General features: G+C 35.6%; 2 protein-coding genes across 2 annotated transcripts; one reads left to right on the top strand and one right to left on the bottom strand.

Moving 5' to 3' along the window:
- Positions 1-20,390, top strand: LOC117782599 (tenascin). Its single transcript, XM_034619617.1, has 4 exons — positions 1-188; positions 264-821; positions 893-1,096; positions 20,086-20,390. Exons 1-4 carry the CDS (start codon positions 1-3, stop codon positions 20,348-20,350), a joined length of 1,215 nt encoding a protein of 404 aa, XP_034475508.1. The 3' UTR covers positions 20,351-20,390.
- On the bottom strand, positions 20,302-22,739 carry LOC117782520 (tenascin). Its single transcript, XM_034619538.1, has 3 exons — positions 22,318-22,739; positions 20,749-21,285; positions 20,302-20,692 (listed from the first exon to the last, which is right to left on the bottom strand). Exons 1-3 carry the CDS (start codon positions 22,662-22,664, stop codon positions 20,383-20,385), a joined length of 1,194 nt encoding a protein of 397 aa, XP_034475429.1. The 5' UTR covers positions 22,665-22,739; the 3' UTR covers positions 20,302-20,382.
- Between the last annotated feature and the right edge of the window lie 1,562 nt (positions 22,740-24,301).

The following is a 24,301-nucleotide window of genomic DNA, read 5'->3' on the forward strand; positions in this document are numbered from 1 at the left end:
ATGCACAGGAATTTGAGACGGACGTTACTAAAAGCCGCTGCGCTGATAACACTAACAGCTGTAGCGATAGCGACGCTAGCAACGGAGTCAGAGCTCTACGGCGATATACACATTGAGGGAGAATTTGAATCACTCAGTCAAACTCGACAGCGTCAACAGCAGCAGCATCTCTGCCAGCGTGAGCTACCGTAAGTTGGTCGAAGCTTAATACTCGATCCTAAGATAAACTACCGGTGTGCATTTATTAAAATCTCTCGAAATAGTTCAATCTTCTTTCAGACCTTGAGGAATACACCTGTCCGAGGTAATGGATCTACCATATACTACCATCGCATTGAATTGTGCTGCGAAGGCTATCGTCCGGATCCTTATACAGGTTTATGTGTTGCGGACTGTGCCCACATTTCGCCGGACAACTGCCGGAATGGCTTTTGTCGTGATCCCGGGAATTGTGAGTGCTTCTCGGAGTTTGTGCGCAATGAACAGGGGGCATGTATCCACACTTGCCCCATTGCCTGTCAGCATGGACGTTGCTATCTGAACGGCACTTGTGTCTGTCAAAAGGGCTATGTCCTCGACAATGAGACGCGTCTCTTCTGCCGTGCCCATTGTCCCAAGGAATGTGGCACGCATGAGGAGTGCGTTGCCCCAAGTCAATGTGATTGTGCAACTGGATATCGTCGCACCTCGGAACTAGGATGCCAGCCCATTTGTGCCCCAGACTGCGGCTACGGCAAGTGCGTGGCTCCTAATCAGTGTGAGTGCTTTCCCGGATTTATTAAGAGGCCGCAGCGCAATGTCTGCGAGGCTGAATGTTACATGTGAGTGATCCTCGGATCCGGGAGAATAAACACATCAACCCCAACATTTCTTCCTTCCAACATGACCCCAGAAACTGCGAGAATGGCTTTTGTGAGTCACGCTACAAGTGTCATTGCCGTGAGGGCTATCGTTTCGATATTAACAGTACCAGCTGTCTGCCCGAGTGTCAGGATAACTGTGGCCAGGGCAATGGAGTTTGCATTGCTCCGGGTGTCTGTCGCTGCTTCCAGGGCTACGAGCTGCGCGGAAACAGCTGTGTGCCAAAGTGCACTGGGTGAGTTCATAAGAGATTTATACTGAATGCAAAATATGATCATCAGAAATTTGAAACTTTTCATCTTCAATGACAATATACCAAAGAATCAAGAATCTTTGACTGGTCTCTTCAAGGAACAGTTCCGAAAGTTGTGAGGGGTTGTTTTTAAATGGTACGTCAAAAAGTTTGAAATTGGTAATTAGTTTTTATCTTTTCCATTTAAAAGTAATTATCTCCATGAAGATATCAAGACACGATATTCACATGCGAGGAATTAGTACATAGGATGAGAAGATACTTAAAAGTGCGCTTACACTAGTTCATAAACAAGTCAATTTTGATGCCAACTTGGTAAATCCTAGTGTAAACAGCGGTCAACTCAGTCAACTGTTGAGTTGAATGCAAATTGACAAAACGAAAAACGCCAGTTGACATTGTGAGTGTAAACATAGTGCAAACGCTTGATGTCAACAGTTGAAGACAAAATGACCACGTTGACAATGACAATTCAAATTGACTTCATGTTCATTCTTTTGTTATGCACATTGCACATTGATTTTGGCATCAATGTTTTTTGCTTAACATTTTTTCTGATTTTAACTTAAATAAAACTTATAATAATTTTAAATAAAACCAATTCACAAGTACATTATTAATTGGCAATTCTCCAGAAATGTCAACCGCAGCCCAAAAACACTTCAATTCTAGTAATAAAGCTTCTTAGTGACTTAAAAATGTGCTTCGTGTGTATACGCTCTGGGCACCCCTGTTTTAGAACCATAAAAAATATTAATAAAATATGAAATACAATAAAAATCCATAAAAAAAAAAAGTATTCCGAGAAATTGTGTAAATTTTAAATGTTTCTTACTGTACACAATAGTAATCAATTAATAGCGAGCAACACAACACAAAAATAAACAGCTAACTACGTAGACATATCGTCGCATTCCAGCGAAATGATCGTATGTTGATTTTTTGCGAAATTGAGATTTTAATGCAGAACGGTTAGAAAACGTCTGTCTCACATACTTGCAAAAAATTACAAATTGTTAACTACTTTAAACGTACAAAAATAAGGCGAGATAAACGAATTTTGAGCTCTTTGTTTTGCGTATTCTTTGGTCGTTTTCTTTTGTGCCGTTATTCCTTGGCGTTTTAATATTCTTTGATTAAGCAGATAAGAAGCGATGCTGCGAAAGCTTTAATTAGTGTTACGTTGAGTTTCAGTGCATAAAGTCGCAAGCATAAAGGTAAAATTATTAATTGCTTTAGTTGTGAGAAACAAATATAAAAAAATGTCATTTGCCAGAAACGATGTAAGTACTTTTCTACAATATGTATATGTATATTATATTGTATTTGAGCTCCCATTTAGATGTGATGATGTGAAGCTTAATTGTTTTTGTGCCATTGTAACTGTTAATATGTTTTTATATGTGAATTTTAGCTAGCCTATCGTATTTCAGTAAATGTGAAATGTAAGTGTCACTTCATTAAAAGTATTAGTTGATGTTTGATGTCCAGACTGACAGAACTGATCAATTGGTTTTTTATAGCTTGTTAAATCACTAGTGCCCTATAGCGACAGCGATGAAAATGAAGAAGAGTGCAGCGTCGGCGAACGTGGACTTAAAATACAACGAAAAAGAAAAGATGTTACAAAGAAGACACGCAACCGAAGTGTTCTTACAAACCCTTGTCTTGGGAAAAAATGTAAAAAGGATTGCCTAAGTGTGTCCGAAATTTCGCGGACACATATAAATGAACAATACTGGGGATTGTCAAAAGAAAGACAGGTATCATGGCTTCACTCTCGAATTAAGCCAAAGCATATTAAAAAAAGGCGAGCTGAACAGAAAACAAAGCGCGTATTGAGGCGGAACTGGACTTATGAATATACATTATCAAGTGAAGGAAAAATATTTCAAGTTTGTCAGAATTTATTTTTAAGAACTTTAAATATTTCCCAAATGGTTTTGAGGCGTGCACTAAAAGGACCCAATTGTTCTAAAAGCCAAAACAGGACACCACATAATAAAACTGACATTCGTAAAACAGAAATTGTTAAAGATTACATAAAAAAATTGCCAGCAGTACCTTCCCATTATTGCCGTCAAAATAATACCAGGGTTTATTTACCACAAGAATTAAGGAATGTTTCCAATTTATATAGATTGTATCTTACTTATTTAAGGGATCAAGACTTAAGTGACTTTTCTGTCTCTTGTCGAATATTCCGAGCCATTTTTAACACAGAGTTTTCAATCGGTTTTCATTTGCCTAAAAAGGACAAATGCACGATTTGCGATAATGAAAAGTATCTAAGTAATGAAGAAAAACTACAATTTCGTAATTCACAACATTTTCATAATCACATAGAAAATAAAAATTTAAGTAAAAATTTATTTCTAAAAGACCAAAGTGAAAGTAAGATAAGGAAAGAATTTCTTTGCACAAGTTTTGATATGCAAAAGGTTTTGCATACTCCATTTTCCAAAAATGTAACCCTTTTTTACTCACGCAAATACTCCTACTACAATCTAAGTCTGTATGAAAATGGTACACGAAATGGGTACTGCTTTTTGTGGGGGGAAATTGATGGCAAAAGAGGCAGTAATGAAATATGCTCAGCTCTTGTAAAGTATTTGCTTATTCTAGATAGTAAAAAAACAACATCAAGTCTAAGCCTTTATTGCGATAGTTGTGCTGGTCAAAATAAAAACAAGGCTGTGCTGGCTGGTTTAGCACATTTTTTAAAGACTTCGCAATGTTTGGGCGCCAAGTGAATGGCCGACTCTTATAAGAAATTCAAGAACACATCCATCCGGATACGAGTGCGTTGAATTGACGTACAAGGATTTCCAAAATTGGAATCGTTTTGCCAATTCATTGTTTAAAAATCAAACATTAAATTTAAGCAAATTACGTACAGCTATTTTGCACAACGGAGAAATGGAATTGAATTATGAATATTTCGAAAACACAAATACAAATAAAATTATTCAAATATCAAACTTGAATCAAAATATTAAAAGTTTATACAAGAACAAGTTAAGCATTTCAGAAAGGAAGTTTTTAGATTTAAAAAATCTATGCAATGTTAACAGTATACCTACTAAATATCATAGTGAATATGTAAATCTTAAAAATTGTAAAACAATCGTAGATTGTTTAGATGAAACCGATGAAGAAGATGAAAACTGAAGATGTTTGCCTTATGCAATATTTTATTTTTTTTTTATTTTCATATATACTTTAATTTCATACAGAAAAATATGATTTATATGAATTTCTTACTTAAGTTTAATAAAAACAAAATTTTATTTTAACTTTTTTTATATAAATAAATAAAGATTTTCTCATATCGTATGTTGAACTTACATTGTTTTGCACCAAAAACATGACGCGCGAAATGATCGTATGTTTAAATAAATTGCTGCTGTAAACACAATTGGCCATATTTAAAAAAAATTTAACAAGCATTCGTTATTACAACTATAAAATAAGATCTTTTGAAAAAATGGCTGCTAAAAACCAACTCTACTTTGAGAAAATTAAAAAAAAGCTTCTCCTGTAAAATCACATTTTTCTACATACGATCATTTCGCGGGAATGCGACGATATGTACGTACATTCGTAAATATATGAAGTCACTCACTACTATACAGAGAAATAATTTAAATTTGCGAGTGTACGAATAATTATTGTTCTCAGTGTATAGACCATATAAATGTACGCACATTTATACACAAGCACTATTTGCTGCCCAAAGAAAAGTGAATAACAAAAAAAGATTACATCTATAAATACATACATATGTACACAAGCACTGCAATTCACACACATTCATATGAATGGATGTACAGTGCTGCGTCTACGTCGCCGTTGGTTCGTAGAGTTTTGTTGCACAGCTTCTTCGCTTTTGAGCGTCGCAACACGCCGCCTTAGCACGCCAATGTACAGTGGCGCACAGCTTCTTGTAAACGATTGCAAATATTTGTACACTGTTGCTAATACATTTATATTTACTGTTTTATTATATAAATAAATATTTGTGTATTTATGTACAGTATGAACGAATTTTTAATCAAAATCATCATCTAACAATTGCTACAAGAAATACCCAGTGGGCCAAAACTTCGTTGACGGAATCATTAATGATAGCTTTGCGGGTTTCAAGCGGACAAAACGTCCGTTTTCAGATTCACGAACGATAGGAAAATGAATCACCTCTCGCTCAGTTTGTGGCAGCGAAAAGCTCGTTTGCGATAGCTCGAAAAAGTATCGTTTGCGAGCCTTTTGTGATAACTTTTGCGGATCTAAAACGTGCAAAACTCTCAGTTGCGTATCCGAGAACGATAATAAAACGAATCATCTGTCACTTAGTTTGTGTCAGCGAGACGCTCGTTCGCGATAGCTTACAAAAGTATCGTTTGCGAGCCTTTTCCAATACTTTTGTCGGACGCTTTTTATATTAAAAACGAGTCGGGAGTAATTGATTATATGATACGCTAATGATATTAAAAATGTATTTTAGATGATATTGTTTTTAACTCGTAAACAATATCGAAACAGTATCGGCAATCATATTACTGCGGACGGCAGTTCGCGTTAGTGACGAAAGCAGCACGAAGGGTGCGAAAGGCGACTAACTATATATACAGCTAAGTTGGAAAATTTGCTACGACTGTCCGATCAGATCGAGCTATATACCGATCGAAAGGTTTAGTCCTAACTTACAAAATGGCATACTAAAACTTTTTCTAGCGAACCTGGGTCATGAGATACGGGGGTGTAAGTGGGAGGGGAAAAATTTGTATGATCGCAGCTTGTGGAGCCGTTGGGGCTTTTTGGTAAAATTATTTATTTTTTAAAAATTTTTATCAAAAATACGCGTCGATTGATACCTCGATGACCCAAATCCGTCAACTGGTTCAAAAGATAAATAGTGGACTTTTCAAAATGAAATGAAAAGTTAGTTTCTTTGTTTGTCTGTTTGTATCAAAGCGCTAAAAAAGCTAAGATGTAATGATGGGGATTTATTCCTCTTTGAAAATCTAGAAATGTTTGTTTTACGACTTTTTCAGTTTCCCGCTAGTTTAGCGGGAAAACGCTAAATCCCGCTAAAATTGAAACTCCAACAGTTTCCAAACCATAGAAGCTACAGATATGTTCTATATATCATTTTGTGAAGAACAAAATTCAGTTTAATCTAAAAGTTTTAAACAAAAATATAAATTATTAAAAAAAAAAGCGAAAATTGGCATTCGGCACTGCGCAAAAAGTAATTTTTATGTACAAAGAAGCTCACCCTTTTTGCTCACAGTGCACAATGCCAATTTTCGATTTTTTTTTATTAATTTATATTTTTGGTTACAATTTTTAGATTAAACTGAATTTTGTTCGTCACAAGATTAGATATCAGAAATTTTGGGGCTAGAAATTGCTTTCGCCACTAGACTTTTGCCTCGTGTAGAGGTTTTTTTTGTGGGTCATTTGTAATTCGAAAAAAATACAATTTGCAATAATTTTATGTATTTTTTTTCCATTAAAAAAGCACGATTAAAAATATATTTTTATATTTAAAGCTAAAAATACAAGTTCATTTTATAATCTATAACTATATCTAAATTATTTTGTTTGTTTTTAATTTTTTGCTTTATTTGGACACACGCTCCTGGGCGTATTGAAAAATTTCTGTGTAGTTCGATCGAAATCACCATCTTCCAACGCAAATTTTTGTTAAAAGGCCGCTGCGAATATATATAAAAGAACAATTACTATTTATAATTTATATATGTATATATATATATGTATGTATATGTTATAAAAATAAATATAATCCTCTTAAAATTGTAGCGATCTTAGCAGGAAAATTGCTCTACGCTTTAATTTTTTAAAAAGCAAAGGGTATATTACATACAAGCTATAAATATAGCAAGACTTCTCAAACTATTAAGTTGTTGTTGTTGTTGCTTAAGGCTTCGCAGCGGCGCAGCACGTGAAAAATAAAAAGTGAACCATGCACGCCAAGCCCAACTAACTAAAACTTAATATTTTGATGCTTTCACCAATATATAAAACATATAAGTAGAATTCAGTTAAATACTTACTTTTTCTTCACAAGATACGGCACACGTGTTTGCGGAACTTCAGTCATCGCTCATTTGTTGTCCGCAACTTGTCCGATTCTAAGCTAATTTTCGAACATTTTGCGACATGCTCGCTCAACGTCCGCACTTTGGTCCACTCAAAGTGCAAATATTTGCAAGCGTGTTGAAAAAGCTGTGCGCCACTGTACATTGTACATACGACGCGCCGGCACGCTCAACAGCAAAAATCAAAACTCTACTAACAGACGACGCACACTGGGGCAGGCGGCCGAAAAGCGTGGCAAAAATCATATTTTTGACGAAAGCGTTCGTTAAAAGAAATAATAGCATTCGATAGAGAAAACTTCAAAGATTTCGAATCCAAATCAGGTACAAATTGTGGGCGAAACAGCCTCTCAAAGTTGACCCATTTTTCAGTACGCGCAAGAATGTGAAAATTTTATAAAAAATGCAAACTTTAAAACTGATTTGATGACAAGCTATATGACCGATCTTTATGTTTTTGTTTTCATATGAAAAGTACATGCATTTCTAATTAAATGCCGTAGAATTTTGTTCCTTCACTTGTTGACCTTTTATCCCAGCGATGTTTAAAAAAAGAACTAAAATTAGGCTATTTTTTGACTTTGATGGAATAGAACAAAAATTGGACTCATTTGGACTCGATCCCACTACCACAGGAGTCTTTGTTAATCAATTCTCTAACGAAATAGCCCCGTTCTTTCATGCGTCCAGCTGCGTCTGGGGAAGTTATAGGACAAAAACTGATTCAACCTCGCAAAAAAATGGTGATAGAAGAAGAAGAGCGCAGTACAATTACATACGTTTTCGGTATGACAGGCATCATACCAGATTTTCAAATTTTTTTTAATTTTTTTTTTTGTAACAAGCGTAATAAAACTTTTTTATATATTAAACAATGCTTTTCAAAGGTTGAAAAAAATTAAAATTAGTATTTCGGACAAAAAAAAAAGATTAATTGTTTAAATTTTACATGTAAAATATGCACTGAAAATATTTTTCAACTTTGACCAAAATTTTTGAATTAATCAGTGGGCCAGTGCAAACACTCATTTTAAAGCTTAAAAAGTTTTCTATCAATTGCTTTTTAAATTATGAAAATATCTTCACTGGTTCAAAAGATATGATTTTTGCAACGCAAAACGAGGATCTGCCCCACTGTGCGGCGTCGCGACGCCAAAGTCTCGCTAACGCTGTACATTTACATGCGCATGTATGAATTCGTATGTACATACATGCATACAACTATTAATTATTAGTTAACTTCTTAGTTAATACCGGCAGCGGTTTTGCAGCTCGTGTGTACATACTCACATACATATACTATATATGTATGCAGCTTCTTTTTGTTCATCACATCACACATTGCGTTTTTTTGCCGCCGGCACTTTTTTAAATACATACGTTGTTTTATAATAAATTGCTCATTGACATTATATATATTTACTCAACCGTACGTACATACGTATGTAAGTATGTATATTAGCACTTCACTTTTTTTAGACCCTGAACTTAAAAAAAGTACAGGGGTCTATTGGGTTTGTTTTAACGAATATGTGCGTAACAGGCAGAAGGAGGCGTGGCAGACCCTATAAAGTATATATATTCTTGATCAGCATCAACAGCCGAGTCGATATAGCAATGTCCGTCTGTCTGTCCGTCTGTATGAGCGGCTAGATCTCAGAGACCATAAGAGATAGAGACACCAAACTTGGTATGTAGGTTCCTCTATATTGCAAGCAGATCAAGTTTATTTCAAATTTCGGACACGCCCCTTTTATCGCCCACAAATTGAAAAATAAAATTTCATATCCAAATTCTAAACACAATTTAAAAGCTAGTGACACCAAATTTGGTATGTAGATTCCTCTATCTTGCAAGCAGGTCAAGTTTGTTTCTTTTTTGAATCGGTCTACTATATCATACAGCTGTCATAGGACCGATCGAGTGAAAATCAAGTCTTAGTATGAAAAACTTTTTAGTTTTATGAGATATCGGAACCAAACTCATAGAATATGCATTTAAGTGAGTTCTTTACATCCTTACCGAAGTTGGTTCAAATCGGTCAACCATATCATATAGCTGTAATGGTACTGATCGGTCTTATGAGGTATCTCAACTAAAACAGTATGCATTTTTCTTGGCTTTATATATCCTGACCGAAGTTGGTTCATTAGGGATCGGTCATGGTACCGATCGGGCGAAAATCGTAACCAATCTGACAGAACTTGCTTTGAAGCTGGTCTTTTACATCCTTACCAAATTGGAGCAAGTAGTTGAAAATGTAATAAAGCGCTCTGCAAGAGCGTCGAGTGAGCTAAGTATTTTTGAATTTTTAGCAGTCTTTGCATTTTTCATAATTAATACGGGGTCTCCGACAGTCGAGCATAGCTTTGGCGAGCGAGGCGAGCAGGGGGCGCAGCCCCTTAGGTTTTTATTAATTTATATTATTATTTAAAATTGTTATATTATACTTAAATTTTTTCGCCACAAAATTGGATATTGGAAATTTGGTTCAAATCAGTGTACTATATTTTATGATATAGGAACTATCGGGGTCAAATTAACCTTTGGTATGGAAAACTTCTGAGATATCTCAACAAAACTCACAGAATATACATTTAAGTTGGTTTTATACATCCTGACCAAATTTGGTTCAAATCGGCTTACTATATCACATAGCTGTCATAGGAACAATCATATTTTATGATCAAAACAGTACCGAAACACGAGTAAAATGTAAGGAAAAAACCTGTACCCTGTACTTCCCAGCGTTACCATATGGTAACACGAAAATTTGCCAAAAAAAAAGTGTTGTTTTTTTTTTCGAATTTTTTGTTATATTTAAAAAGAGCACTCTTTCACCTTTCTACTGTTGTGTCCATTGCATATAGTTCAGAACTGAAATAAGTTAAACGATTTATATTTACTTGCGGCGAATTGACAAATGCCGTTTTTTTGGACTGAAGAATATAGTGAGCAACGTAATGCGCATTTTTCGATCAGCTAACTTCGAGATATTGTTTCAATCAACTTTTTATCGGTTAGAGACAACAAATTACTCCTACAATATCATATTAAAGTTAATCTAATGTTAATATGTTGTCTAAAAATTTAGTTTTAGTAAATGCCTATTGCTTGTTACCATATGGAAAAGCTGGGAATATTCGGGTAAACAAAAAATTAATTAACATAACATTCATATAACATGTCTAACGTTAATTATACCATGTTAATATAACATTGATGTAACATGTATAGCTAAAATTTTATTATGTTACTATAACATTAAGATAACATGTGTACCTGCCGTTACCCCCACCCCTCCAGCCTGTGCGTACCACGGCTCGCAAAGCGAAACTTATTTGCTTAATATATTCGTTGTTTATTGTCCGATCGCAATGAAATTTTAAGCATACGTCATAAAGATGGCAATCTGTACTTGTTTGAAATCTTTACCTATTAAGTTGGCCTTGTAATTGGATACTTTAGTTTTTTGTCGATTACAGGAAAATTTTAAAGCAAACTTGATCTGCATGCGCAACATAGCAGCATTGTCACCGATTCGGTAGCTCAAGCTCTTATAGTCTCGGAGATACGGGTGATTGTATGTCCTCCATATATCGTATTTCCTCAAATATCTTCTTTGTCTATGAACCGATCTCGATGATCTCAGCACACCTCAGGACTTGTCCTTTCATCCTGTGTACCAAGTCTCAAGGCTATAGCTTTAAAATTGCTCTTGTTATTAGATTTTATATCATTTACATGGGCGGAGGTGGGCGTGGCCAAATTAAAAAAAAAAACATTATATAGGACAACATCCTCGGAGTATTTTTACCAAATTTGGTTGCTCTAACTTTTATAGTCTCGGACACAATGGTGTTCAGAGTAGTGTACCAAAACTGTCACAAATATAATAGGCTATAGTACCCATTTTTTGAATACCGAGCTATAAACACCAGAACCCTGTTGGTACTAGCGTTACCATATGGTAACAGTCGAAAAATGGTCCTGTCTACTCTCCTGACAAGGAGGAACAAAAATAATGTTTTTTTCGGACTCAGCGACCCCAAATTTATAAGTCCTGAAAGTTTCATGAAGAAACTCGAAAACATGTGGCTCATGGACATTTGGGCTAAGAACAAAATATTTATGATGAATGTTCTTGATTTTAGAAGTAGGTGTTTTTTTTCAGTGTAGGTCAGTTTCTGGTTTGGCTTTGCGAATAAGTTTGGGTATACTTGAAGAAGTTTGTTTTATCTGTCACTCTGAGAATTTGTCAAATGCTCAATTCTAGGTACTATGGTACTTACCTCCTTAAATTTCTTTTCTTTTATGGGAATGTTAATTTTGTTTTTTACTGTCATTATTTTTTTTTTGCTGATCACTGCTAACGGCAGTTCGCGTTAGTGACGAAAGCATCACGAAAGGTGCGAAAGGCGACTTAGAATATATAAAGCTAAGTTGGAAAATTTGCTACGACTGTCCAATCAGATCGAGTTATATACCGATCGAAAGGTTTAGTCCTAACTTTCAAGCTGGCATACTAAAACTTTTTCTAATTCACCTGGGTCATGAGATACGGGGGTGTAAGTGGGAGGGGAAAAATTTATATGATCGCGGCTTATGGAGCCGTTGGGGCTTTTTGGAAAAATTTTTGTTTTTTTTTAAATTCTTATTAAAAAAACGCGTCGATTGATACCTCGGTGACCCAAATCCGACAACTGGTTCAAAGGATAAATAAATTTAAAATTTTTAGTGGTCATCTCAAAATGAAATAAAAAGTCAGTTTGCTTGTTTGTCTGTTTGTATCAAAGCGCTAAAAAAGCTTAGATGTAATGATGGGGACTTATTCCTTTTCGAAAGTCTAGAAATGTTTGTTCTATGACTTTAAAAAAAAAACAGCTTGTTTAGCGGTTAGTTTTCTTTATAACTAAAGAAAAAAATTTTTTTATATGTGAAATACGTTCAACAACTAAATTGATATATTTTACTATCTGCCCGCATTAATGATAAAGTTACAATGTCAAAAGCAAAAGCAATTGCAAAAATTTCTGATATCCCACAAAAAAAACTCTACACGAGGTAAAAGTCTAGTAACAAAAGCAGTTTCTACCCCCCAATCCAATTTCGTGGCAAACAAAATTCAGTTTAATCTTAAAATTTTAAATAAATATATAAATTAATAAAAAAAAAGCGAAAATTGACATTCGGCACTGTGCAAAAAGTAATTTTTATGTACAAAGAAGCTCACCCTTTTTGCTCACAGTGCACAATGCCAATTTTCGCCCAGAATGCCATCGAATGACTTTAGAGTCGGCAACAAAAAGAACTTAACGCTTATGTCAGGGTGGCTCAAAAGGTTGGCTATTTTATGGTGCGTGACAGAAACACTGCCCCCTCTGGACACAGCGCTAAAAGGTTTCTGATTAGGTATTGGGATGGTAACGTACTTGGGGTGGATATAATTTCTATTTGAGCCTGTACTTATTAATATTTTCAAAACTGTTCCATTCCTTAGCTTGCATTCAAAATATGGAAGTGCGGAATGATCTATTCTAAACTAGTGGGCCGGTGCTACAGTCGAGCATACTCGACTGTCGGAGACCCCGTTCGTACTATGGCAAAAACTAATAATGTTGGTCCGATTTAAACCAACTTTGGACAAGCTATATGCAACCAATTGCTATGCATATTTAATCAGTTTGGTTACGATATCTCATTAAACAAAAGTTTTTCATACTAAGACTTGATTTTGGCGACCGGTCCTATGCCAGCTTTATGATATAGTGGTCCGATTTGAACTAACTTTGGTCAGAATGTATAAAACCAAGTTATATGCATATTGTATCAGTTTGGTTGATATATCCCATAAAACCAAAAAGTTTTTCGTACTAAAACGTGATTTTCGACCAATAGAAAAATTTATATATTCAGTTAACAGGTAATATATTTAAAACCCCTCAGCCAAAATTTATGTTTCATGTACCAAAAAAACGCAAAACTTTACCTACTACAACATAATTTAATAAAAATAGTTCGAGCCGTTTTGTCAGAAATCGCCAAAATGTAAGCTAAAAAACTTTATTTCAATTGTAAAATGTTTCCTGAGTACTTAAGCAAAAAAGTTTAAGGGTACGCCTCAAAACTACCTTTCCAACGACATATCTGACGCTTCTTTGGTTTGTTGTTGTTGAGGTTTCAATTTCAGCGGGATTTAGCGTTTTCTCGCCAAACTACCGATTTTTCAAAAGTCGTAGAACAAACATTTCTAGATTATCGAAAAGGAATAAATCCCCATCATCACATCTAAGCTTTTTTAGCGCTTTGATACAAACAGACAAACAGACTTTTCATTTCATTTTGAGAAGTTCACTAAAAATTTCAAATTTGTTTATCTTTTCAACCAGCTATCGGATTTGGGTGATCGATATATTAATCATTGCGTATTTTTAATTTGAATTTTGTATGTCATTTTGAAGGTTAGGACTAAACCTTTCGATCGGTATACAACTCGATCTGATCGGACAGTCATAGCAAATTTTCCAAATTAGCTGTATATATTGCTAGTCGCCTTTTGCACCCTTCGTGCTGCTTTCGTCACTAGCGCGAACTGCCCGCAGTGATAAAGTTCTAGTCAGTTAGTTAGGTAGGTTCAATTCAATACTTTCACTTGGCCAGCGGACGGTTGGCAACTGTCGGACTTAACCCGTCACGAACCGAAACTTAAAGACGGTTTTGCTTTATGGATTTTTCCGCTGGTCTCTGCTCGGGCGCCACTTTAATCCTTTTATGCTTTGAGTATAAAAAAATTCAAACTTTATTTGTCCAATGGGACTGTTGTTGTTGACCACTACATCATATAGCTGAAATGTCGAAAATAAAGTTTTAGTACAAATAAATATTTTATTCTTTGAGATATCTCCACGAATCTGATATAATATGCATCTAGTTGGGTCTTTTGCATTCTGACCGAGATTGGTTTAAGTCCGATTAATACCATATAGCTATCATTGAAACAAATAGTCGAAAATTGAATACAGCCCTCTGCACGTGTCAAGAATTATTGAATATATTTAATTTTTTTGTTTTCTGCTTAATTTCTTTAACCTCGTCAACAGCATAGATTTCAAATATTGCTGCAACAGCAAAACTCCCAATATGAATTATTTTATTGTTTGCCGAATTCATCATTCATCGATGACAGTGCATAAAGAAAAGCATTGAGAAAAGTAGGCATTTTATTAAGTTGTCATTTTGTTACAAAATTAAGTTTGTGTCAAATGAGTGAAAACTTCACAAATTGCTTGCATGCTAACCGAATTTTGTACTAAATCAGCAGTTGTTTCCCTTTAAATTGTGTATGTAAACTCTAATATCATGTACAACTAGGTGTCTTGTTCAACACTGTTGCCCTCTGTTGAGCAAGCTATTTTGACAGTTGAGAAGCAAACTTCATGTTTGCTATCTCGTTCTAACGCCTCTATCTCTGAGAGTCGAAAGAGCACGACAAAATTTTTTATGTTAGCAGCTGTCAACTAGCAAGTCACTGTGTTTAATACATCTTGGTGTTAGCTGAGACTCTTTCAGTTGTATGGGATGACTTCTCTTTAGGTTATTTGCTTAGTGCTAATATGGTAAAACAGCACATAGAAGATAAATTAGATTCATAGCCTATTTCCACGACAGCAAATTTGGCTCATTCGACGCCATTTTCATCATTTAGCCGAAATGTGGACTTCATTTCAGTACAAAATCCGAATGATCATTTTGGCTCATTCATAATGAATGAGCCGATTTTTTGTCATTCGACCCTGTGAATTTCAGTATTTTTTTTATCGAACACGCGATGTTTATCGATAAGCTCGTAAAAAAAAAGCAATTATCACCTTAACCAGCTGTTTTCATCAATAAAATCGGTAGGCATACAATTTGCGCCAATTATCATATCGTAATAAATAATAAAATGTTGTTATCGTCTGCTTTTTATAATTTGTGCACAGAAGCCGAACAGCTGCTTTGCTTTAAGTGTCTTAACAGCTTCACATTTGGTCGTGGAAAGTCAATATGAGGCACATTCAAATGTGAGCAAATGTGGCAAATGTGAGTGGTCGTGGAAATAGCCTATTAAACTTCGTTGTCGAATTTTATTGCTCAATTAAATTAACTTTAACAGCTTTCGATTGCAACAGTTAAGGTAAGGTCAGACAGGCAAAATATTTGTGTCAAAATCAAACGTCAGATGTTTGTACAAAATAAAAAAATTTTGTTTAAATTTTGGTCGTCGGTCATCCGTTAGGCAAAATCATCGAAATAGTTGGCAATGCTGATTTAGTACAAAACTCGGTTAGCATGCAAACGTTTTGTGAAGTGTTCACACATTTGCTACAAACTTATTTTTGTTACAAAATGACAACTAAATAAAATGCCTACTTTTCTCAATGATTTGCTTTATGCACTGTCATCGGTAAATGATGAAAACACAACAATAAAATATTTTATATTGAGAGTTGTGCTGCTGCAATCATATAGTATTTGCACTCTATGCTGTCGAGGAGGTTAAAAATAATATAAATTTAAATATATTCAATAATTCCTGACACGGCATGTTGTGTCACACGCTTAGGTCATAGGATGACTGGGGAATCGCTTCGCTCGTGGGTAGATGCTGCTAGAGTCGAGAGCGTACTCAACATCAGCCCAGGCACTTAGATGCCGAAGATTTCATGCCCTTGCCGAGCGTTTTTTTTTTTAATTTTCGACTATTTGTTTTAATGATTACTATAAGATATTAATCGGACTTAAACGAACTTGGTCAGAATGCAAAATACCCAAATAGATGAAGGAAAAAATTTGTTATCCGTACTAAAAATAAACATAACTTGACCTGCATATCACATATTAATTGTAAAGACTGTAGCTGTAATAGTTTATAAGATTAACGCAAAGAACACACGGTCAGGGCTGTTGATACAGATCAAGAATATATATACTCTATGGGATCTACCATATCTGTACGGCCAATATATCCCATTTTGTCTATTTGTAGTCGGATCAGGATAAGATAAAATATTAATTTATTTTAATTAAATATCTTATATTCACAAGAAATTGGTAATTAATTATGCTCCAACTTGTATTTTTAATAGTTAGAAATATTATTCAAGTCTTTTCATAGTCCTCAGCACCATTTTCTATTTTCAAAATTTAAAAACGTTTGCACAGTTTGTACTAGCATTTTTTTTGTAAGTATAAACGTACACAAACTATTTTTATTTAGTTCCTGGATAGTCACAATGTGTTCAGACAAGGGCAATTACAAAGCACAATTTTAGCTTAAAATGTGTGCAAAAACCTTTTCCCAAAATTTAGTTTTGAAAAATGTAGGCGGTCAGACGTTTGTGACAGCATTTGGGAAAAATTTAAGTCATTTTGACACAAATATTTTGCCTGTCTGACCTTACCTTTAGTATCGATAGAAAAAATAAAGTGGAATTCAAAACAGCTTGGTTTAGTCATTGCCGCCCGGTGTTGTTTTTCATGCAATATTTTATAGATGTTAATAAAAAAAAAACTTTTAAAATATACTTCAACTTTAAACAGTTAAAGAAGTGATGTTAAACGATTCTGAAAATTATCAACATTGTTAGAATTTCCAGTTTACAACTTTTAGGATTTATTTTAATGCTTTAAATAGCATTACTTAATATCAAAAATCGTATAATTTATGTTAGACATTCTATATCAATGTTATGTTCATTTACATTTCTTCTGGTAATTCAATTGTTTCTTAAATAAATATATAATATATAAACTTTATTTAGCTATGTTAATCTTCAAATGTTAAACTGGCAAATATTTATGTATGTCTGATGGTTAGTATGTTAAAGTTAATAGTGTCAACTAAAATGAGCCTCTGTACGAATGTAACCCGAATAGACCTAGCGGTACGATATGGTAACAAGTGATAGACATTTACTAAACATTTTTTTTAGACAACATATTAACATAAGATTAACTTGTATACGATATTCTAAGAGTAAATTGCTGTCTCTAACTGAACAATCTCTTGAAGCTAGCTAATAGAAAAATGCGCAATAAATTGCTCACTTTATTTTGCAGTGCAGAAAAACGGCATTTGGCAATTCGTCGCAATTAAATTTAAATCGTTTAACTAATTTTAGTACTGAACTATATGCAATGCACACATCATTAGAAAGGTGAAAAAGTGTCAGATATACCAAGGAGGAACCCCCCTGTTGGACATAGCTTTGTTCATTAGACTTTTTTCAAATATTTGTATTTTGTAGTATTAAGAAAACCTGTACCCTGGTGGTTACCATATGGAAACAGCCGTAAAAATTGGTTCTGTCTCTTATCCTGACAAGGAATAACAAAAAGAATGTCTTTTTTGGATTCAGCGACCACAAAATTATCATTCCTAAAAGTTTCAAGAAGAAACTCGAAATAAAGTTACTTAGAACGATTCGGGTTAAGCATCCTGACCAAATTTGGCTTAAGTCGGCTCACTATATCATATAGCTTCCGTACAAACGATCGGCAAAAAATTACCTCTTAGTATGAAAAAGTTTTTTGTTTTTTGAGATATCTCAACCACTCTTAACGATAATGCATTTAAGTCAGTTGTATACATCCTGAACAAATTTGGTTCAAATCGGTCCACTACATCATATAGCTACCATCTGAACGATCGGTCGAATATCACGTTTTACTATGAACAATTTTTTTATATTTTGAGATATCTTAATCAGGAAGAATATGCATTAAAGTTAGTGTTTATGCTAATCGACAGACTACACCATATAGGTGTCATTGGAACAATCAGTCGAAAATTTAATGTCTAAGGCTTCGGCGTGCCGAGAGGATTCTAAATGACTGAGGTACTGTTATATGTTGAAACTGTGAATTGATTTTTAAATTTGAAGTAAGCATGAAGCAAGAATTACGATTTAATGCAAACAAACAAACAGACAGACAAACAAACTGATTTTTCATCTCATTTTGAGAGGTCCACTAAAATATTTAGAATATAATTATCTTTTGAACCAGTTGTCGGGTTTGGGTGATCGAGGTATCAATCGACGCGTATTAGAATTATTATTTGATTAGAATTATTAAAAATAAAAAAATTTACCAAAAGGCCCCAACGGCCCCATTACCTGCGTTCATTAAAATTTTTCTCCTTCTCACTTACACCCCCTAATCTCATGAACCAGGTGAGTTAGTAAAAGTTTTAGCATTTCGATAGGTATATTAAATACTTCATCCATCTTCATCAGCTTCATCCATAAGCACGGGCCCCAGAAGGTTATTTTGATAATTGCAGAAACATTAGTAGATTTATTGAAAATAAGTTTTCATTAAAACTTACATATTTCTGCGAATTGTTCCTTAGCAGCCGCGACCGACTTAAGCATATTAAAACCTCCCCTCTATCTCAGGAATGCTTGCTGGCATAGATACAGCTCTGCTTCTTTCGCTTTAATAATTGCAAGAAAATGCAGAGCCTACTATGCAGTGTTGCTTTTTCATAGTCGTTAATAGACTTTCTGCTTTTAAAAGTGCAGACATTTAGCGTTTCAAATTCAGAAATATAAATGTGCTTCCTTTCCTGTCATTATTTGTATGCTTGGCACACAATAAAGACATATACTTACTACTCATTTCGTAGGAAAGAGCATGCTTATAAGAAGGAATTGCCCGGGGGCACACATTCTCAAAATTATTATTACTGGGATGCTCTGTAACTAGCCTGTGGGCAACTAAATTTTTACCAAGAAAATCAATTTTCCCTTGTCGGCCAATTTGTCTAGACTGTAAAGTTGACAGCAAGATGATAAAACGGCGCACAGTGGATCTGCCACCTCTTTTGCGTTGCAAAAATCATATCTTTTGAACCAGTGAAGATATTTTCAAAATTTAAAAACATTTGATAGAAAACTTCATAAGCTTTAAAATAAGTGTTTTCACTGCTTACTGGTTGATTCAGGGCTTTCGGTCAAAGTTAAATAATATTTTCAGTGCATATTTTACATGTAAAATTTAAAAAAAAAATTAATTATTTTTTGTTCGAAATATAAATTTCAATCTATTTTATTCTTTAAACAGCATTGTTTAATATATAAAAAAAATTTTACTATGCTTATTTAAAAAAAAAATAATTTTTGTTTTTTTAATAAATTTTGTATGATGCCTATGATGATAATCGTATGAAATTGCACTGCGCTCTTCTTCTTCTCACACTAGTATATTGCGAGGTTGCTTCAGTTTTTCGACTAAAAGTGTTCTTAGGCGCACCCAGATACATGAAAGACCGCGGTTATTTCGTTAGAGAATTGATTAACAAAGACTCCTGTGGTAGTGAGACCGAGTCCAAATGAGTCCAAGTTTAGTTCTATTCCATCAAAGTTAAAAAATAGCCTTATTTTAGTCTCTTTTTTTTAAACATCGCTGGGATAAAAGGTCAACAAGTGAAGAATCAAAATTTAATTAGAAATGAATGTACTTTTCATATGAAAACAAAAACATAAAGATCGGTCATATAACTTGTCATCAAATCAGTTTTAAAGTTTGCATTTTTTTATAAAATTTTCACATTCTTGCGCGCACTGAAAAATGGGTCAACTTTGAGAGGCTGTCACGCCCACAATTTGTACCTGATTTCAAAAATCTTTGGATTCGTAATCTTTCAAGTTTTCTCTATCGAATGCCATTATTACTTTTTATGAACGCTTTCGTCAAACAAATGATTTTTGCCACGCTTTTCGGCCTCCTGCCCCAGTGTGCGGCGTTGCAATGCGTTGTGGTATTTTAAATTAATATTAAATTAGTTATTTTTACTTTCAGCTCTTGCGGATCCTATGGCAAATGCCTGGCCCCTAATATTTGTGGATGTGGACCTGATGAACAGCATTGCCTGTATGGGAGCTGTGATGCCAATGGCCATTGTCAATGCCCGTTCGGACAGACGCACTTCATCGACCGATGCCTGCAGCTGCAGCACATTGCTAATCAGCTGAGTAGCCTAGATCGACGAAAGGATCGAAATCAGGAGTTGAAATATGAATTTTACGCACTTATTGGACGTCTGTTTAATTGGATGTGGGATTAAAATTTTAACAAATAATTCGAATAAAATGCATACTAGACGAGCTGACAGCTTTGACGTCCTTTAATTCCGCTCTTGATGAAACCGGGCTTGCAGATGCAGAAGTTGGGCGCACTGCAATAGCCATTGGGACAACCTTGGGGACAATGTGGCTGGCAAATGTTTCGCTGATGTTCATCCAAAATGAAACCAGGCTTGCACTCGCACTGGTTCTGTCCAATGCAGACACCATTCAGGCAGGGCACATCACAGTGGGGTAAGCACTGAGCGGTCTTACGATCCCAATCATAACCAGGAGCACATTCACAGGTCTCGGGAGCAATGCAACGGCCATTCTTGCAGGACCTGTTGAAGGATTCTTGAGTTGCAGTAACTGCACAGATTAGAACTTAGTTACTTACTGCTCGCAAATGGGTTCACAACGTCCTTCCACCTTCAGGTAGCCCGCACGACAACTGCAATGTCCCGGTGCTGTGCATTGTCCATTCTCGCATTGATCACAGACGGGGGTACAGCTACCGTCAGCCCCTTGGCGAAATCCCTGGAGGCAATCACATTTGTTGGGAGCCACGCATCGTCCATTGGCACAGCCTGGGTTGCACTCTGGTTGGCAGTACTTTCGGGTAACGGGATCCAGTGTGTAGCCCTCGCGACAACGACATTCATTCTGTTCAGTGCACACTCCGTTGCCACAGCCTAGGGGGCAGGTGGAGATGCACTTTCCCTCGACGGTCCTTACATGTCCAGGCATACAGACACAGGTATTGGGCGCAGTGCAAATGCCGTTGGGACAGTTGTCATCGCATAAGGGCTCACAGCGTCGATAGATGTGGGGATTACGCTCATAGCCCTCGCAACAGATCTGAATCCGACTCATATCCGAGGTGGTGCCATTGCCAATATCATTATCCCGCGACCCATGAAGTAGTGAGGCAGTGCTGTTAAGTCAGAGTTAAAGATAGAATGAAAAGTTAGATCTAATTAAGAAGAAGAACAAGAGAGGGTCGCTATAGCAACGTCCGTCTGCCCTTCTGTCTTGATGTCTGTATAAGCACCTAGATCTCAGAGACGTTAAGAACTATAGACACCAAAATTGGCATGTAGACTTCTTTTGTTTGCTTTTTTTGGGATAGGACCACTTTTTCATATAGCTGCCATAGGTCCGTTGGGTGGAAAATCAAGTTTTAATATGAAAAACTCTCCATTTCTATGAGGTGTTGTTATCAAACTGACAGTCGTAAATAAAACTTATTGAATGTGCATTAGAGTGGGTCAATTTTTTTTTTCGCGACAAAGCGGTTATGAAAATCGCAATCTACGATGAGTTCTAAGAAAGAATTGCCCAAGAAATCCTGGGTCTAAAATCAATATTGTGCTTCCACTTTTTACGGAGAAGCTATTGCTTAAAAAAAAAATTAAAAACCCAAATAGAGGGCGATTTATGATGAATTTAGAGATAAGAATGAGTTGGCGTTCTTAACAAGTTTTTATTAAATTGGGTTGTAAACATACTCACTTTTGTCAAGTTTCTTAGAAGATTCAATTAAAAAGTTCATTTTGCATTCAATGTTTACTCAATATAAATTGACCCACTCTAATGTGCATATACGTATTAGTTTAAGTTAAGTTTTAGTTTTTTCTATAGTGCTTTCGTGGTCTCCGACAGTCGAGTATGCAGAGAGCGCAACGAGCCGGGGGCTTGCAAGCGAAGCGAGCAGAGGGCGGAGCCCCTCAGTTCAATTAAGCTTTGACATTTATGTATGTTAATTATATTAAAACATTTGCTATCACTTTAAATAACATTCATTGTTTGTATAAAATCGCACTTATATTTCAATTTCATTATCAAGCAAGTGAGGAAGTCGAGGTCTGTAGTTCAATGTGTTATTTTGAATAGATTTATTTACTGATATAAAACTAAGTTAAAGCTCATGCAATGGAATCTCTTCCAGGGGCCGACGTGAACTTACGGAACTTCCTTGTAGCAGATGCCACTAGCCATTGCCGATCGGGTTTTATTAATAAACAACGCCGTTTCATCAAGAATTTGAGGTGCAGGAGTAGCCGTGTTCAGCGGCTGCACGTAGTGACTCGCAAATTGGTTTTGATTTCCGCCCTGATAGGTCTCGGCGGGCACAAAATTGGAGTAGCTGCCGTAGCTGTATTGGGTCTGCTCAGTGGCATTGCTAGAAAACTGTAGGTTTGCAGAAGCCGGCTGACGGGTCTTGATGCCAGCCGTCTTAAACTGTGCCTGGCCTGTACCGCTTAGTGCGAGTAGCATAAGCAGTCCGATAAAAAGCTGCCACGATGACCTCATCTCTAATGTCGCTTTTGAAGAGGTCACTTATTTTCAATTCTAGAACTTCAAACGTCTAAGCTTAACAACTGCTGCGTTTTAACTAACAGAAAATCAAATCGCCAATCGTCTCGAGCCTCTTCTTTCAGCTTTCCAGCTTTAGCTCTACGACCTTAATTCTAATCAGCACCTCGTATTGTGTCTATCAATAATCTGAAGGTTACTCTCCCATCTGCTGCTTCTTACGTATTGTTTTCGTAATTGTTGTCGATATTGTTGTTGCTGGAAGGCACTATCCAAGCTCGCAGCTGTTTATAAGCTCTATTTTTGAAGATGACATACTGAACTACCTGACAAACGCCTATTTGTTGTTTGTTATACCCTGTGCCCATTTAAAATTGGCAAAAAAGGGTATAATGTGTTTGGCAGAATGTATGTAACAGGCAGAAAGAGGAGTGGTAGACCCCATAAGGTATGTATATTCTTGATCAGGATCAACAGCCGAGTCGATCTGGCAGAGACTATAAGAGCTATGAATTAAATGTAATTTCGAAATATCTTCTATATTTATGGGTCAATCGCTTTAATATTTTCAGGGTCGTTTAATAGACTTACTTTCTACCTGATTGTTCAGTTAAGGAGTGATATCTTAAAAATTGCGCCTTTAAATCATTGTGTGCGATTTGTGGCCGAAGGGGGCGTGACATCCGAAATTGGAAACAAACTTTACCTGCGTATGGTATCCAGGAGCCCACACCCCATATTTGAAGTATCTAGCTCTTTTAGTTTCTGAGATAGACTTTACATGATATCGATAATACTTTTGCTTATCGCTCGATTCTTACTCGGAACCCAAAAAAAAAAATGCGTACTATTGCGTACTGTCTTTGTGCGCACCCTGCATATAAACCTATACATGTTGTCTCGCTCGCACGTTCAACTTTCCATGCAATTGTAATTATTGAATCACTGCGGACGGCAGTTCGCGTTAGTGACGAAAGCATCACGAAGGGTGCGAAAGGCGACTAACTATAAATACAGCTAAGTTGGAAAATTTGCTACGACTGTCCGATCAGATCAAGTTATATACCGATCGTAATGTTTAGTCCTAACTTACAAAATGGCATACTAAAACTTTTTCAAATTTACCTAGATAATGTGATAAGGGGGTGTAAGTGGGACGGAAAAATTTCAATAATTGCATATAATGGGGCTTTTGGGGCCTTTTGGTTAAATTTTTTATTTTTTAAAAAATCCTTTCAAAAAAAACGCGTCGATTGATACCTCAATCACCCAAATCCGATAACTGGTTCAAAAGATAAACTAGTCGGGCGGTGCTGCAGACGAGCATACTCGACTGTCGGAGACCCCGTAGTATGAAAATCTTTTATGTTTTATGAGACATTGTAATCAATATGATAGAATATGCATTTAAGTTAACTAAATATTTTTTAATTTTTTCTATTTTTAGTTTTTTTACTATGGCAAAATTTTCGCCCGATCGGTCCTATGAGAGCTATATGATATAGATGACCGATTAGAACAAACTTCAGTAAGGATGTATAAGACTAACTTAAATGCATATTCTATAAGTTTGGTTACGATATCTCATAAAACAAAAAAGTTTTTCATACTAAGACTTAATTTTGGCCCGATCG

The sequence above is a fragment of the Drosophila innubila genome (assembly GCF_004354385.1).
Source record: "Drosophila innubila isolate TH190305 chromosome 2L unlocalized genomic scaffold, UK_Dinn_1.0 5_B_2L, whole genome shotgun sequence".
Taxonomy (NCBI): Eukaryota; Metazoa; Arthropoda; class Insecta; order Diptera; family Drosophilidae; genus Drosophila; species Drosophila innubila.

What these genes read in the sequence shown, in the direction of transcription:
- LOC117782520 (XM_034619538.1), bottom strand. Translation starts at nt 22,664, where the DNA reads ATGAGGTCATCGTGGCAGCTTTTTATCGGACTGCTTATGCTACTCGCA. An exon ending in ATCTGCTACAAGGAAGTTCC is followed by an intron (nt 21,286 to 22,317) that starts GTAAGTTCACGT and finishes CTGACTTAACAG; the next exon opens with CACTGCCTCACTACTTCATG. An exon ending in TGTGAACCCATTTGCGAGCA is followed by an intron (nt 20,693 to 20,748) that starts GTAAGTAACTAA and finishes ATCCTTCAACAG; the next exon opens with GTCCTGCAAGAATGGCCGTT.
- LOC117782599 (XM_034619617.1), top strand. Translation starts at nt 1, where the DNA reads ATGCACAGGAATTTGAGACGGACGTTACTAAAAGCCGCTGCGCTGATA. An exon ending in CTCTGCCAGCGTGAGCTACC is followed by an intron (nt 189 to 263) that starts GTAAGTTGGTCG and finishes CTCTCGAAATAG; the next exon opens with TTCAATCTTCTTTCAGACCT. An exon ending in TGCGAGGCTGAATGTTACAT is followed by an intron (nt 822 to 892) that starts GTGAGTGATCCT and finishes ACATGACCCCAG; the next exon opens with AAACTGCGAGAATGGCTTTT.